Here is a 17,050-nt window from a genome sequence, read left to right as displayed (position 1 = left end):
TTCACAAACTTTTAACCAAATATTCATTTAAGTTTTACATCCTTCATATTATCCTGTGAAGAAAAATAAGTTATTTATTTCAATCTAGGCAAGAACAACTTTTTATAAAAAGGCTTATAGTAATTTTGTTAATCAAGACTTATGATTTTTATCATTATAGAGATTTTATTAACATTTAAACTTAAGTATTAATATAAGCGCTTATTTAATTTTTGGCCATTTGAATAGAGCTCCTGTATAAATTTTTATTAATTTATATTACCATCTGGAGGTATCAAAATATATACTGACATTGAAGGAACAGACAAACACAGAACAATCACAACACAGTAAGAGAAACATACAGTTTACAATTAACTCATAATTCTTACTTTCTTGTTATAGCTGCTTTTAAGCTGTCCATTATACCACATTTTAAATATAACTTCTTAAGATTTCTTCTGGAATCCGTGTTGCCTGTAACATGCAAGCTTGTCCTTGGAAACATTGTTATTAGTTTAGTTATGGTTAAACATTGTTCAAAGTTGGGGGAGGGGGGGACAGCTAGCCTGAACTTTTGGAAGGGTTTATTGCTCCTCACCTTTTAAAGCACTTAGGGGAATGACTGTTATTCCGTTAATAATATTGTGGGTACCTACACTTTCGGCTTCATTATAATAGAGAGCTTTTTAGGTAATGTAATTTCCGGGGGTTAAAATAGCAAGGACTAGGCTTTTCCAATCAGTAGGTGTATTGTGAGCATGAGAAATGCTGTTTAATAATATCTGAGCACAGGGGCTATTAAGACTATATTCTTGAACAGATTTACAAAGGTGAGTAATGGTTTTATGATGCTAAGGAGCCTAAAAGGGAGGAGAATCTCATTGTGGTAATTTACTGGAAAGAAGTGAGGAGGAGTGAATGGGTGGTGATTAAGGACAATTGCAGTAAGTGGAGCTGAAAAGGGAGGTGTAGTAGGCATGGCAGTGTGAGAGTTAGGCTCCAGAGATTTTAGCCAGTGTCTAGCCAGGCGTCTGTAAGGCAGCCAAGAAAAGCTAAAAGAGTGGGTATGAGACTAAGAGGGAAGGCTTTGCCTTCGTGGACCTTAGCGGATTTGACTCACCTGAGCAATTTAGCCCAAGTGGCAGGATTCATATTGCAGCCATGGAAAGCCACGGGTTAAAATGGACAAGAAGGTCCGAATACTGACAGAGGTATTTTTTAGTGATTTTAAGGCAGCGGCTAGCTAATAGGGCATGTAACGCCCGTGCTTCTAGTGCATTCTCAGAAGAGGCTAAGTTCCCCATTCTGAGCTTCACTCACCGATACGAAGAGGATCGCTTTGGATCCCACTGGTTGCTGTCCGGACGAGGTGGGGGGTCCCTGAGTTCGGGTGCCAGTTGTGGGCATGCCCCTGGGGCCGTTAGCTAGACGGCTTTCGCCTCGGTGAGGCGAACTTCTCGAACGGGTTGTGAGTGACGATGGGGCCCCGGTATCACACAGCCAGCTTAAACACACAGTAACCACCCTGGACACGCAGGCTCGTGGCGCAGGTCTGGTTTATTGGGGAAGTGGTACAGCTTATATAGGCAGGGGTGGGGGCTTGAGGTGGCATGTCAATTATAGATAGGCTAAGGGGATTAGGATAATATGAAGCAGCTACTTGATTGGATGAGGTAGTTTTGAAGTTGGCGCGCGTGGGCTTCTCTGGTGGGAAGCTGGCTAGGAAGAAGGGAGGTGCCTTTTGTGATAGCCATTGTGTATGCTTAGTGGCCATTTTGGCTACATGTTGTTTGCCAGCAAGCTCACCAACAACTAATTCTGTTACCAGCTAATTCAGATTTCCTGTTATATGACTCTAATATATTTTTAATCTCATCCATTCTGTATTTCATTCCCATAAGCTCTGTTACTTTAATTTGCATTCTTTCAAACTGTTCTTTTTACTCTCCAAATGTCTCCTTAATATCTTTTATCTCTTTATCCATATTTTCCTTCAACTCTTTGATTGATTTAAAGATTTATGTTAACATCATTGCTTAGTTGTCCCTTCAAGACTTTTAGTTTGTTTCTTTGGCTGGGCCATATCTTCCTGTTTTTCAGTAGGGCTTGTAATTTTTTGCTGATATCTATGTATATGATTATGTTGTTGAATTTACTCTAATAATCAACTTCTATCTTTTGCCTAGTGGTTTTCTTTCATGACTTATCTTCCAAGTTGGGTCAACATATTCTAAAACTTTAAAATTCCCCTGCTTAAATTATCAAAATAGGGTCATAACCCACCAAGAGTGTGCAGGCCAGACCCACAATGGATTGGGTCATGAGAGACTTCAAGACTCCAAAAAGACCTAGGACAATTAGCAAGGAGGTTATGATGGACAACCACTATACCAAGGAACCGACAGAATCTACAGTGAAAGCAAGAGTCCCATCGATCAGCCAAATGGGACTGAAGCCCCTCTCTTTTAGGATTGGAGTGGCCATCACCATCCTAGAATCCTCAGGATTGGAGAATGAACTATGGATTAGAGTGAACTTACTGGTACTCTATTATAGAATTATTGTGATTCTAGCAATGGAAAAATTAATATCATTGATGTGGAGGCAGTAGCCACTGGAGATTCTGATGCCAGGGAGAGGGAAAACAGGTTTAATACAGGGGCATTTTCAGGACTTTTGAATTGTCCTGAATGACATTATAATGTCATACAGGTCATTATGCATCTTATCATAACCTGCAGAATTGTGTGGGAGAGAGTGTAAACTACAATATAAATTATAATCCATCTTTATTGGCAGTACTCCAAAATGCATTCATCAGTTGCAATGAATGTACCACACTGATGAAAGATATTGTTAATGTGGGTAAATACAGGTGGTATGGGGAGCAGAGCATATGGGAATCCCCTATATTTTTTTATGTAACATTTAAGTAATCTAAATAAAGAAGAAATAAAAAGAAATAAAAAGAAAAAATATAAGAAATAAAAGAAATAAAAAGAAATAAAAATAAAATATATATATATAAAATTAAAAAAAAACAACCTCCAAAAAGGTTTTTTTTTTGTGTTTCCTTCTTGCTTTATCCTGGCCTGCCTGCAGGTGGCAATCTCCAGTGCATCTTTCCATGGAAGTGTCTCTTTCAACCTGTACTTACTGGACTGGCAAGCTGAGTTTCAAAGCCTGGCAGAGCTGTGTTTCAAAGTCTGCTCTGTGAGCCAAATTTTCTAAAGAGAAAACACAATCTGTTCTCAGCTGCACCCTTCCTATTCCTAGAAAGGAAGACCTACATTTCCCTCTCAGTTGGCCACCATGAGTCATGGGCATTCCAGAAGTTGTTCACCTTGAAGGTGGGACATGAATACCATTCCCAACCACTGGGAAAAGTAACTCACAGTTTTCGTTTTGACCTCTTCTTCTTTCTGCCTTCTCCTTCCTATGCCATGTACATTACTCCCCTGCTCTTCAGATCCTAAATGCAACTCCCTAGGACAGCTTCTTGCCCTTCTTCCATTGTTTTTGTATGGAAGTGAGCCCTGCTGATCTATTCTGACACTAACTTTTGGATCTCTAGCTGGTGTTATATTAGTTTTAATTTCCAGCTGTTGGAATATGAAGTGCCCAGGTAGAATTTTCTTAGTCCTAATGATCCTTGAAGTTTATTGATATTCTTAAATATGAGCATTTTTTCTAGGACACTTGAAACTTTTCTCCTGTTGTTTCTTAAACTTGTTTCCTGACCCAGTTTTCTGTTTTTTCTCCTCTTCTGACTACATTCACACATTGTCAGATTTGATAGTTACACATAATTCTTTTTTTCCTTGTTAATTTTCTTTCAGTGCTTTTTCTCTTTGCTTTATCTTGGATTGTTTCTCTCAAACTCTCTCCATAGCTACTGAAATTCAATTTTACTTCAAGTTCCTCTTTCTTCTGTTTTTTCAATATGTTGGTAACAATGATAAACTTATAATGTGATTTTTTTTCCCTTTTAGTTCAGGTATTAGACTTTCCATCTATAATTACCATTGGCCTCATTTATATACTTTTCATTTCTCTGTTACCCATCTGGCAACTGATTATGTCTATATTTTTATTTGAGTATATAAATATATTTGTGAAGTCCTTTTTGATCTAGTTTCAGAATCTCTTCATCATCCTGGATTTTTTTCTATTGCTCTTTTGTTTTATTTTGTCAATGGGTTATATTTTTCTACTTTTTTATTTGTCCATTTTTGGGTGTACATCATGCATTGTTGATGCCCACCAGGTTGTGATAATCTGGTTCATATTATTTTATGTAAAGTGAGTCAAGATTTGTTCTAGCAGTCAGTTAATTTACTGGAGGATCATCTTGGTGCTTTTGCATTTTGGTTTTAGGTTTTATTAAAGTGAGGATTTATTATGCCCTTATTCATGTTAAAGCAGTCCTACTATTATGGTATGCTTCCAGGATTTCAAATCAAGGCATAAAGTATTCAAAGATGTTTTTTCACCCTTCTCGCAGAAAGTACACTGTATCTGAATACTGTATGAATTCCAGAATCTCCATCCAACATATAACCCATTCCTGCCCCCCCAGTAATTGTTTTCTGCCAAGCTTTCTGGAGTCATGCTCTGTGAATATGCACAACAATATTTTGTAAAAAACTCAAATGGATATCTAAGCAGGACTCCTTCCTTCTGAAACTCATTCCTATCTAGTAGTTGCCTCCAAATTTGGATCTGTCTCACTCTATCTGAAATCTGATCTGTTCTATCTTCAGTAAGGGAAGATTTGCTCTCAATTGAATGCAAGTTCTCTGTCTAGGTTTGTAAAGTGCCCTAGGCAGAAAGTCAGGGTGAATATGGAGACCACCTTTTGTTTCCCTTGATACAAGAAATCACAACTCTGCACTGTCTGCTTTTTATGTCTCATATACCTCATATATCTTGCCCAGGATTAGATTTGCAATTTTGTTTGGATATATATATATATTCAATAACCTTTATTTGCTGATGATATATAGCTATGAGTTGAAAGGTTTTTAAGGCCTCTGGGTATTACCACATTCATAATCATGTTTGACAAAGACTGTCCACAACAAAACTGAGATTTTTGTTCTTTTAAAACTATAGGGTGAAACAGAATTTTTATAAAACATTAATTTGCTACAATTTCTTCCAAATTGTAGCCTTGGTGTGGAGAAAGTGGCCACAGTAGCTGCTGAGGGTAGAGAGAAGGAAGAAGAGGTATGATGTGGGGGCATTTTCAGGACTTGGAGTTGTCCCGGGTGGTATTGCAGGGACAGATGCTGGACGTTGTATGTCCTGCCATGACCCACTGGGTGGACTGTGGAAAGTGTAAACTACAGTGTAAACCATTGTCCATGTGGTACAGCAGTGCTCCAAAATATATTCACAAATACAGTGGATGTCCCACAATGATGAAGGAGGTTGTTGATGTAGGAGAAGTGGGGTAAGAGGGGTGGGGAAGTATATGGGGACCTCATATTTTTTTAATGTAACATTTAAAAAAATAATGAGAGAAAAAAACAAACATTACTTTGGAGGGCATGGATTGTCTGCCTTTATATTCAAAGCTGTGGCTAGTATTTTGATTTCTATTTAACTACAGAGACATGTCCTCAGAATTGGAAAATCCTTCATTCTACTAATCTTCTATTATTTCTGCTGGAACAAGAAAAATTTTCTTCATTGCATTTGTATGAAAATTAGAATAATAGCTATTGTTATTGACTAAATATTCAATTTGGGTCTTTTAGGAACTATGGTAAGTGATTTACTTATATTATTGCATTAAACGCTCAAAATATTTTTGTTTCCTGTAATTATATTTCATAAGAATTATATTTCTTATAAATATGAAACATAGTATATAGTCGTGAGTATTGCCATGCATTGTTATAAATCCTTTAATAGGTTATCCCATTTAATTCTCACAATAATCCTATGAATTAGTTTCTCTCAATAGTTAAATTTCAAAGATTGGGAAACTGAGTCACTGAGAGGTTAAATAACATACTCAGACATAGAGTTATTAAGTGACAGAGTTGAGATTCAAACCCATACAGTTTGACCCCAGGGCCAATGTTGTTACCCATTACGTCCATTTTCTCCCAATGCTTATACTAATATATTTTAAATACATGAAAAACGAGAAAAGGAAACTTACGTAATTTGTATCACTGCAAGTGGTGGAAACCATCTTCAACACTGATGTCTGATGTTGTACTCTAAAACACACCATTTCCTTTTAACTACAATATTAGGAGACTTAGTAACCTAAGTATTCAGACATAGACAGGGAGGGCCAAAGGATTTCCCAGTCACAATGGCTCTCTTTATAACCCATTGTGGAACTTGTTTGGCAATGATGTAGTTAAAGCCAGCTGCTGTTCCAAAGCCTTTGGTGCCTATCAGGTTCTTGTGTGGATGATGCTCAGGGTGGCTGGTTAGCTGTAAAATTACTCTCTATTGAGGAAGCTCTGCCACGGACTTCTAGGAAGGGGAAGAGATGTTCTCAGTTCTTGTCTCCTTGTGGGTAAGTCAATGAGGTGGGGTTGGGAAGGAAAAAGGAAAAGTCATTGGCCATGGTTGTTGTTAGTGCTCATTTAAGAATAATATTAGTATGTGTTTAGTTAAAACCCTGAAAAAAGATGGTATAGCAAACATTTAGAGGAAGAGAAGAGGCTCTTCACTTTCAGGTACCAGCTCAGAGCCGTTGACTAAATTTCCTGAAGACCTCATCAAATGTGCTGTCATAGCAGAGGAAAACAGTTAAATGTGAAATTTGGAGATGGGCAATTAACTCACCATTGAAAGTCTTCCATGTCTTAAATAAAGCCTGATATAAACAGACTGATTCTCTGCCAACAAAGTAAGGGAAATTTTGAGTGACAGAATGGAACAGGGGTTGTTGGTTTATGAAGGTAGTCTGAAAAGACATGCTCTTTCTTCTTGCAAAAATGTAGGTGAGAAAGATGTTAACTGAATCAATAAACCCAGGGCAGTGAAGAATAAATAAAATTCTTTGTAAATCTTGTAGAATCATCCCTGAGATAGTTCCTTGCATTTTGAACATGGTAAGTACATTTAGAAATAATTAAGGAACAAGCATTGGCAATCATTATTTACTTCCTGTGTACTTTATAGAATACTAAGAACTCTTCCATCCACTGTCTTATTTTATCATCAAATAAATTTATGTAATTGGCATGCTATAAGAATTAGTGCAATTGCCTCCTTCCCCCTTGTTCAGAAGATGAGAAGAACTGAAGTCTTACAGCATATATGAGTATATGTACATAATGAGAAAACAGAATCTTCTGTGAACATGAAACCCATTGTTTTATTACTACCACAGCTGACTATGGGCTCTTAAAGCTGTTGACCTGAATCGTAATGTGCCTGCAGAAGAAAATCAACATTGGTATTGGAAAACCCAGAATGACTTCTCATCTTTCTCCATGAAGCCACACGTCTACAGAGGATTGAAAAATCTGTTTACCATTCAAAGGAACAGTTACTATTTGCGAGAAGCTAATAGTTCTTTGTGAAATCATTCTTCTGTAACCCTCCCCTATGTGATGTTTCATTGTCCTTAACAGAGTCTAGACACTATATGAATAAATTAAAGGTGAAAAATATATATGAAAGTGCCTTTTTTTTTTTCTATATGTCAATTATAGAAGTACTGAGTTAGTAAGGCATGTGTTCAAGGTTCTTCCCCACTAGAGTTTGGGTGATAGTCAGCACTAAAGACCACACTCTTATGCTTATTATCACCAAACCCTTCATTCAACAAGTATTTCTTAACTATTAAAACAAGGAAACTATATTACACGATTACAAGCTCACCAAATTAATCTTCTATGCAATCAGATGAGTGTAACATAAGAAAAGTAATTGGGACATAGTCTACGTATATGAGCATCTCAATGCCTTTTTCCATAATATTATTTTCTTGAAGCCTGAGTAAATGCAGTAAAATTAGAAATCCTAGTTCTGCTTACCCTAAGTACAATTGCTGTGCTTGTTTCTTTGCATCTGAGATCTATGGGTAAGGCAAAGGACTTTTCAGTTTTTAAAGAAATATTAAAGATTTTCTCTGGGTTTTAAAAACACTGCAAGATGAATGTGGATGGGGAGCTCATAGAGAACATTCAGTTAATCTGAGTGCATAATTCTCACCAATGTCCCCAACTATGTGTTCACCTTATTTTGCCTTTGTTCCCTCTGTCAGTATCTGACTAGAAATTCATAAAGTTAAATGTGGGGTTTAAACAACTTGCCCAACTTCTTGAAGCAACAAAGATTAGCCAACATACATTTATTTATAATTTAGTACTTTTCCCAACAAATTATTAGCCGTCACATACTATCCTTGTTTATTACAATTGCCATATATTTTCTGTTCTTTAACCACCAGTGATTAAATACTCTTGAGCATCCCATTCAAAGAAACTGTTTTTGTGCCTGGCCATGCCTGCGGCATATCAGAGGTTGGCCCTGAGGAGCAAGGTCTCTTCTTGCCATTCAGAGTCACTAGGTATACATATTCAGCACAACAGAGAATTCTCTGTATGCTTTTAACATTTTGTTTTGTTTAAGATTTTTTTTATATAGGTGAAATGCAGTTCCTTAGGTGATTTTGTTGATTCTAGTTCTCTGTTCTCTTACCTTTCATACTTCTATCATAAATTCAGCTCTAGCAGATCCCTGTCACCTCATTAACACAAACTCTAATAATCTGAGGTTTTTCCTGACACTTCTCTATGAAGCTCCACCTAATTATATTCACCTTTATTTGTCTTGTTCCTACTTGTTGTTATCTTTATCCCAAATGGCATCTCCTCAGAAAGCTGTCCCCTAAACTCTCAGTCTAATGCAGCATCACCTTCTCTTGCCACATTATTTTATTTTTCACACATATTTAAAATAATCTTGTTTCTTATGTTTCCTTCATTACTGGTACCTTATTACTTTTTCATAGCTCTATTCCTACATATAGAACAGTGCCTTGGACACTTTAATTATTACATGGATATAATAAAGTAGGCTGATATATGAAAAACTAGAAGGGGTAACATGTAGGAAATGAAAAATTAAGATGAATGGGAGTCTTTGGCTTACTTTTTTTTTTTTTTTAGTTATGGGGAATTGAACCCATGACCTCATATGTGGGAAGTCAGAGCTCAAGCACTGAGTCACATCAGGTTCCCTATGTTATTTTTTTTTTTCATTTGTTTTGCCTGTTGTTTGTTTTTGTTTTTACAAGAGGCACTGGGAACTGAACCCGTGACCTCCCAAGTGGAAAGCAGGTACTCAACCACTTGAGACACATCCACCCCCCTTTAGTTTACTTTTCATTAAAGATGAGGTCTGTGAGTATCCTGATTCTTGTCAACAAGAGCTAGCTATTGTCCTCAGCTACAAGCCACAGTACTCAGATGGCAAAGCACTGAGCCACCTAGAATTAGGTGCTCCTTCATGACCGTCCTAGATTTAGGGAAGTTATGCACTTGAGATCTTAGAGATGATTTTTTAATCTAGACGCTAGGCATGAAAACTCACCTTTCTACTTCTGAGGGTTGAAATATTATAAAATGCTCTATTTGTAAAGTGCTTTAAGTGAAATATAAATGCAATGCATTATGCTTGGGCATTGTTATCTGCAGAAGAAAAAGCAGCAGGATTAATTATGTAGCCCTACTTTTCAGTGTCAGAGGAATACTGAACTGCATGTCCTAGAATAGATGAGAGGACTGGTAACAAAATAAAGAAAAATCAATGTCATTTGAGAAAAAAAGAAAGCACATAAATCTAGTAAGTATATGCTTAATTAAGACTGTTCAAGATTAAGTTGTCCTTGCTGGTTATACATTAAGGTTTTGTATTCCTGGAAAACTTCAGAAATCACCTGTGTTTATGATTAGGAGGAAAGAGGAAAAGCTTTTGAACTGAATTCTCTTCTGTGGTATTATCAGAAGAGGAAACCCATACTGGATTAAATATAGGGAGGAGATTGCATCCAATTGTCCAGGAAGCAAGTGCAGAGAGGACAGATTGAACCCCAGAGAGTGGTATATCTCTGGGATATATAGTTTTTATGTGAATCAAAATAGTAATTTATTGACAAGTAATTGTCTTTTCTAGTTTCTGGATTCTCTTTAGTTTAATGTTAAGTAGTTAAAGACTACCTTTAAGTCAACCAATCTGACATTCTATGAGTTAAGAATCATTCTATTTAAATAGTGTACCACATGCACAGATCCACTCAGAGAATTACTCATATTTAGATAAATGTTTAAAATATTTGTCATAAGTTGGCATTTCCAATTGTGTGTGTGTGTTTGTAGGTGGTATTTGTGTGCTCACACGGTAGCTGATATGCCAAGGGTTGTTCTTTTATTTATTTATTTATTTTTTAATTATGACAGATAATGCCTGCAAGTTTCTCAAATTTACCACATGGTAGAATAACTATTGAAAGACAGTGTGAAGTGATGAAAGGAGAACTTGACTTGGTAAGTGAGGCCATTTGGATTCTGAACCAAGGTTTGACACCATCTTGAAACTTAGAATTCTTTTCCCAATATGTATAATGATGAGTTGGGGCCAAATCTGTCTTCAGATCATTTCCAGAGCCATGTTTAAAACTCTTCTGTGATTTAAAGTATATTTTCTTGTGTGGCTCCTGAGCTAGGCTTACCATGTAGACAGGATTTTTTCTAATAGTTCAAACACAGCTTTTTTAAGAGTTTCTTATCTATGGACAACGGGAGATGCTTAGGGAAATTATAAGTTCATGAGTTGCCAGAGAACTATTTTGGGGAGTTGTATAAGCATTAGGTTTATGCTACACATTCTGACCCACAAATTCCTTTGATTCTAGGGGCTGTGATTGCACTTACATTCGGAATTCTGTTTCTCAAGATCACCATGCTGTCTTCCAACCACACTGACACCTACTTCCTCCTAACAGGCCTCCCTGGCCTCGAGGCTGTGCACAGCTGGCTCTCCCTCCCTCTGTGTGCCATGTATGTGGCATTTCTCCCAGGAAACAGCCTGATCTTGTGGGTGGTGAGGTCAGAGCCCTCCCTGCACCAGCCTATGTATTACTTTCTTTCAATGCTAGCAGTGACCTACCTGGGCCTGTCTGCCTCTATGCTCCCCACCATGCTCACCATCTACAAGCTGGGGCTCAGGGAGGTGGCGGTGGATGTGTGCTTGGCCCAGCTCTTCTTCATCCACAACTTCTCCATCATGGAATTCTCTGTGCTGCTGACAATGGCCTTTGAACGTTTCATGGCCATCAGCAACCTGCTACACTATGGCACCATCCTCACGAGCACCCGGATTGCCAACTTGGGCTTGGCCATCGTGGTGCGCAGTGTCAGTCTCCACATCCCAGCCCCCATCATGTTAAAGAAGCTGCCTTACTGCCAGCATCACCAGCTTTCCCATTCCTACTGCCTGCACCCAGATGTCATGAAGCTGGCCTGTGCCGACACCCACATCAATAGTGCCTATGGTCTCTTTGTAGTGCTCTCTACTCTGGGTGTGGACTCAGTGCTCATTGTTCTCTCCTATGGACTGATTATATGGACAGTGCTGTCTATTGCCTCCAAGACTGAGTGCCTCAAAGCCTTCAACACCTGTGTCTCCCACATCTGTGCCGTGCTGCTTTTCTACACACCTATGATTGGCCTGTCCATGATTCACAGATTTGGGAAACAGGCTTCCCCATGCAGTCATGTGCTGCTCTCCTTTTTCACTTTCTCACACCTCCAGCACTCAGTCCAGTTGTTTACACCATCAAGACCAAGCAGATCCTACTAAGGATGCTGTGCTTCTTCCAGTTGCATGGTGGTAGCATCAGAGTCAGCCAGCGACATTAAATCTTTGATGGAAAGAGGAAAGTATACAGCAATGATAAGAAGTAAGAAGGAGACACCATCCTCTTCCCAATGAAGTCATCTCATTCATCATAGGAAAAACAATCCACCTTCTTATTTACTTATCTTTCATGAAACAAAGTTTAATTGAGCACCTAACATGTTCAATAAATTATTATAGACCTTGGATATAGAAATATAACATATGTTATATAGATGCAGATATATATATATATATATATAAAGATAGATATATGGAGGAGAGGTTTATATTATTATAGACCTTGGAAATAGATAACATACATTATATAGATGCAGATGTAGATATATAGAGAGATATATGGAGGAGAGTCTCATATTATTAAAAACTCCATAAAGTAAACTGTTATGCTAAATGGAGATGAGAGTTTAAACACATAACTTAGGATCTTTACAAATGGATCCATAAAGCATAGTTCTTTGCCTTAGAGCTGAGGAGAAAGAATTTTTGGTAAATGGGGATAATGGGCACGTTTGGGATTCATTGATAATAGAAGTATTTTAGAATATCCCCACTAAAGCATACTTCCTACGAAGACAGGGATTCTTTCTCTTTTGTTCAATATGGCATCCCCTCTCACAGATGGACTGCTTTTCATATATCAGGGTTTAGTTTTGTATTTGCTGTATGAAAAATGAATAGATTAATGGGTTAGATTATTTAAACTTTTTTTAAAATTAGATAGGTGTAGTTTAACAGAAGAATCATGCAGAAAATTCCCATATACCAACATCCCACTTGCAGTTTTTTCTATTATTAATAATTTGCATTAGAATAGTACCATTGTTAAAACTGGTGGAACCTTATGATTATAATTATATTCTTAACTATAGTCCTTAACTTACATTAGGGTTCATATTTGTGTTATATACTCCTGTGGGTTTTTTTATTTTTTTATTTTTATTCTAGCAACATATATACAACCTAAAACTTTTCCTTTTAACCAAACTCAAATATATAATTCACTAATATGAATTACATTCACAATGTTGTGTTACCATCATCACCATCCATACCAAAACTCTTTCATCACTTCAAACAAAAACTCTGTATCAATTAATCACTAACTCCCTAATCCCTACCCTCGTCCTTCCCCCTGGCAACTTGCATTCTAGTTTTTTACTCTATGAATTTGCTTATACTAATTATATCAGTGAGCTCATAAAATATTTGTCTTTTGTGTATGGCTTATTTCAGATAACATGATGTTTTCAAGATTCATCCACGTTGTTTCCTATATCAGAACTTCATTCCCGCCCGCCGCCCACCGCGGCCCAGCTAGGCTGGGCTCGGCTCCCTTGCCCGCCGCCCTCCGCGGCGCGGCTCGGCTCTCCCACTCGCCATCCCACTGGATGGAACGTGAGAGAGTCTGGGCTATGATGTGGACCATTGACTATGGGGTGCAGTGATGCTCAGAGATGAACTTACCAGGTGAAATGGATGTGTCATGATGATGGGAGAGAGTGTTGCTGTGGGGGGAGTGGGGGGCGGGGGCGGTGGGGTTGAATGGGACCTCATATTTTTCATAATGTAATCAAAAAAAATAAATAAATAAGAATGATCAGAACCAGAAAAAAAAAAAAAAAGAACTTCATTCATTTTTATGGTAGGACAGTATGACATTGCATGTATACACCACTTTTGTTTGTCCATCATCTGTTGCTGGACACTGGGGCTGATTCAATCTTTTGGCAGTTGTGAATAATCCTCCTAAGGACAATGATGTACTAACATCTGTTTGAGTCCTTGCTTTAAATACTTTTGATATATACATAGAAGGAGGATTACAGGGGATATGGCAAGTCTGTACTTTGAAAGGAACTGCCAAACTGTTCTCCATAGAGGCTGCAACATTTTACATTCCCACCAAAAAGGAATGTGTGGATCTATTACTCTATATCTTCTCCAACAATTTTTTTCCATTTTTTATTAGTAGCCATTCTAGTGGGTGTGAAATGATATCTCATTGTGTTTTTTATAGAATTTCCCTAATGACTAGTGATGTTGACCATCATTTTATGTGCTTTTTGGCTATTTGTATATCGTCTTTGGAGAAATATTGATTCAAGTGTTTTGCCCATTTTCCAATTGGGTTGCTTGATTCTTTCTTGTTGAGTAGTAGGACTGCTTTATATATTCTGGTTATTAAACTTTATCAGATATGTGGTTTCCAAATATTTTCTCCCATTATGTTGGTTGTCTTTCTACTGTCATACTCAAGTCCTTTGATGCACAAAGCTTTTAATTTTGATGAAGTCCTCTTTATCTGTTTTTTCTTTTGTTGCTTCCTCTGTTCATATAATATCTAAGAAACTGTTGCCTAACATAATTTCCTGAAGATGCATCCCTAAGTTTCCTTTAGGAGTTTTATAGTTGTAGTTCTCACACTCATGCAGTAGGAGACATGATGATGATTTTTGTCTTCAGGTTTTAATACTGAGAACCCGCATCCCACAGGTCTCAAAATATTTTGTATTTCTATGTCCCCAGTACACAGTATCCTAAGTAAATGGCCATAAGTCCCTCTTCAGAAGAAATGGGGGACTCTTTACTCTGTGTACTTGCTAAGGTAATATAATTCCTTGCTCCTGGGAAATCAACCCCTCTTTTGCACAGTAAATGCCAGGACAGAAACCTGATTGAAATCCATAAAACAGACAAGATGTTATGTTTTTTGGGGAACAGTTGTCCTCAACCTTCCTGATCATCCACTTTGATTTCATTAGAGGATACACATTGAGTAGCACTATTGTTGACTGCCCATCATTTGACTCCTTGGGACACCATGTTGTACTAACAATCTGCTCAACTCTCCTGGCTTCCCCCATAGTGCTTGCCCTTCATTATATAATTATGTCTGCCTGAATCCTGATGAGTTTACACTAGTAATGGCATTTTTTAAAATGTCCTGTTATTACCATGCAGCCTGCATCTGCATCAACCCTATACATAAAACCCTAGCAGATCTGGCATTTCAACCTTATTTGGCATGAGCCATCATGTTTCCTGGTTTGATCCATTATCATAGTTTTGTTTTCACCACCTGGTGAGGTCCCTGTCAGTCCCTTAAATTGTGAATCCAAGGAGGATGCTCTCAGCTCAGTAAACTCACTCTTTTCTAGTCACATATGCTCTACCCTTGGAAACAAGGTTATCAGTCTAACTAAAGTCTTGAAATGTTATTACCAGATTTTCTCATGGGTCTCTCAAGATCTACATTATAAATACTGCCATTATTATTAACTATAAAAATTCACACACAAAGTTTCTTCAGTAATTTCCATAGTAATTAAATTTTGGAGGCATATTTCCTTAAACTGGCATAAACATAATCAGTTTATTGACCTTATCCTGCTTTATTCTACATATCACAAAAATTTAGACAAAACTTTATTTCTTCAAGCAGTTTTTTTTTTCTTTTTCTCTCTACCACAAAACATAGATGTGATAAAAATAAACAGGCCAATGAGCTGAGGAAATGAAGCAAAATGAGTTACTCAGATGTTGTAGTTAATGAACTAATGTAATGAGGGCAAGCCTACGTGATTAATAAGATAATATCCGTATTACTGGGACTTAATTGCATAAAAATCTGCTTAAGAGATTTATATTAAATTCTTAGTTTGGTAATAAGATCCTTTTTTTATCCTTTATAGATAGGCAGAAGAAAATATAGACATGAGTTTTAACATGAATACAAGAAGAGTCACGCAGAGAGGAAAACAATTAAAACATAATTTACCCAGTGATAGACTCTGGGGATATACTCATAATAATATTGTCTCAACAAGCAGGATTCTCATGGAAAAAGCTCAGAGGGATTCAAAAACAGACTGGTAAACACACACAAACACACACACACAGACATATAAACTGCCTTCTCCGAGACATAACTTTAGAAACTATTCTTTATGCCTATGGTCCAGAAGTACTGACCTAAGATCTGTGGTGAGAAACCAGGTATTTCTTTTGTTACTAACTGCAATGCCAAGAAAGGGATTATTTCAAAATGTAATTATTATCCCTAGACTTATTTCTTCTCCAAAGTTTAATTATATAAGTAGTTAGACAAAGGCCTATAGAAGGATGTTTCCTCTTGAGCCTCTGGCTCCTTAACCCTTCCTAAGATGTAAATTTCTCTCTGAATAACCATATTTCCCAAATGAGGAATGGAGATGTTAAATGCAAGCAATAGATCCTCAGTATTCATGTATATTATTTTAGAAAGAATTCTTAGGATTTTATTTAGGCAATTTGTAAACTTCAAATGCCTCCTAATTGTTTCTGCAGCCAGCAACCAGGGATTCAAGCAATCTATTTGGTGTTTAAATACAGCTAAGAAAACGTGGGGTTGTCAGCTGAGAAATACTATAACCACCAATATTTAAAAGACAATACTATGTATAGGCTGGGTTTGAAATGCTTTATATGAATTTCCTAATGTAATCTTCCCATCCTTCCTATGCAGTAATATTATTAGTTATTATTTTTATCAGTAATTCATAGAAATAAATCTAGGCCAGAAGATGTTAAGGAAAATGTCCACAGAGAGAAAATTATTGAGTCCAAGTTGATCTTGTGCTTTCCATTTTTATGTAGTGATATGGCTAATTAAGGAAATCAACACAATGTGTGGCAAAACTCATTACTGCACCTTTTCATTTCTGCACTGAGTTAGTCTCTGTCCTGTGGCTTGATACCCTATTCTGGAGAGACACTTTACTTCTCTAAAGTCCAATATCTCACCTAAGATATCAGAGTAAACCAGAAATTTTTACACTAAGGTTTCATAAACTTTATGCACAAGATCTTGTAAAGTGCTGAAATTCCAGGGTCATAGTGTTATTCTGTTCACTAATGCTATTATTATACATTACAACTTTCTTGAGAAAGGGAAGGGATCATTTTGAGATTAATAAAATGCTCCCTTGCAACCAATATAACTAGAATTATATGTTAAAAATATGAATGTAACCATACCGTGGACCATCCCTAACCATACACACTCACACACATTCTGAAAAACTAATATCCTTCCATTTCTTTCATTATTTGGAAAGACATAAAACTTTAAAAAAAAATGGTTACCTCTCCAGTTTTACTTCTTGTTACCACTCAGGCCAAGATTTTA

At 37.0% G+C, this 17,050-nt stretch overlaps 1 protein-coding gene across 1 annotated transcript; it reads left to right on the top strand.

The window, feature by feature from the left end:
• Nucleotides 1-10,923: 10,923 nt before the first annotated feature.
• Nucleotides 10,924-11,882, top strand: LOC101434580 (olfactory receptor 51G2-like). The gene is given in 2 exon segments (XM_012518327.1): nucleotides 10,924-11,752; nucleotides 11,755-11,882. Coding segments are annotated over 2 exon segments (957 nt in total).
• The last annotated feature ends 5,168 nt before the right edge of the window (nucleotides 11,883-17,050 follow it).

Source organism: Dasypus novemcinctus, chromosome 10, assembly GCF_030445035.2.
Source record: "Dasypus novemcinctus isolate mDasNov1 chromosome 10, mDasNov1.1.hap2, whole genome shotgun sequence".
In the NCBI taxonomy this organism is placed as follows: domain Eukaryota; kingdom Metazoa; phylum Chordata; class Mammalia; order Cingulata; family Dasypodidae; genus Dasypus; species Dasypus novemcinctus.
This window is presented reverse-complemented; position numbering and strand designations above follow the sequence as displayed.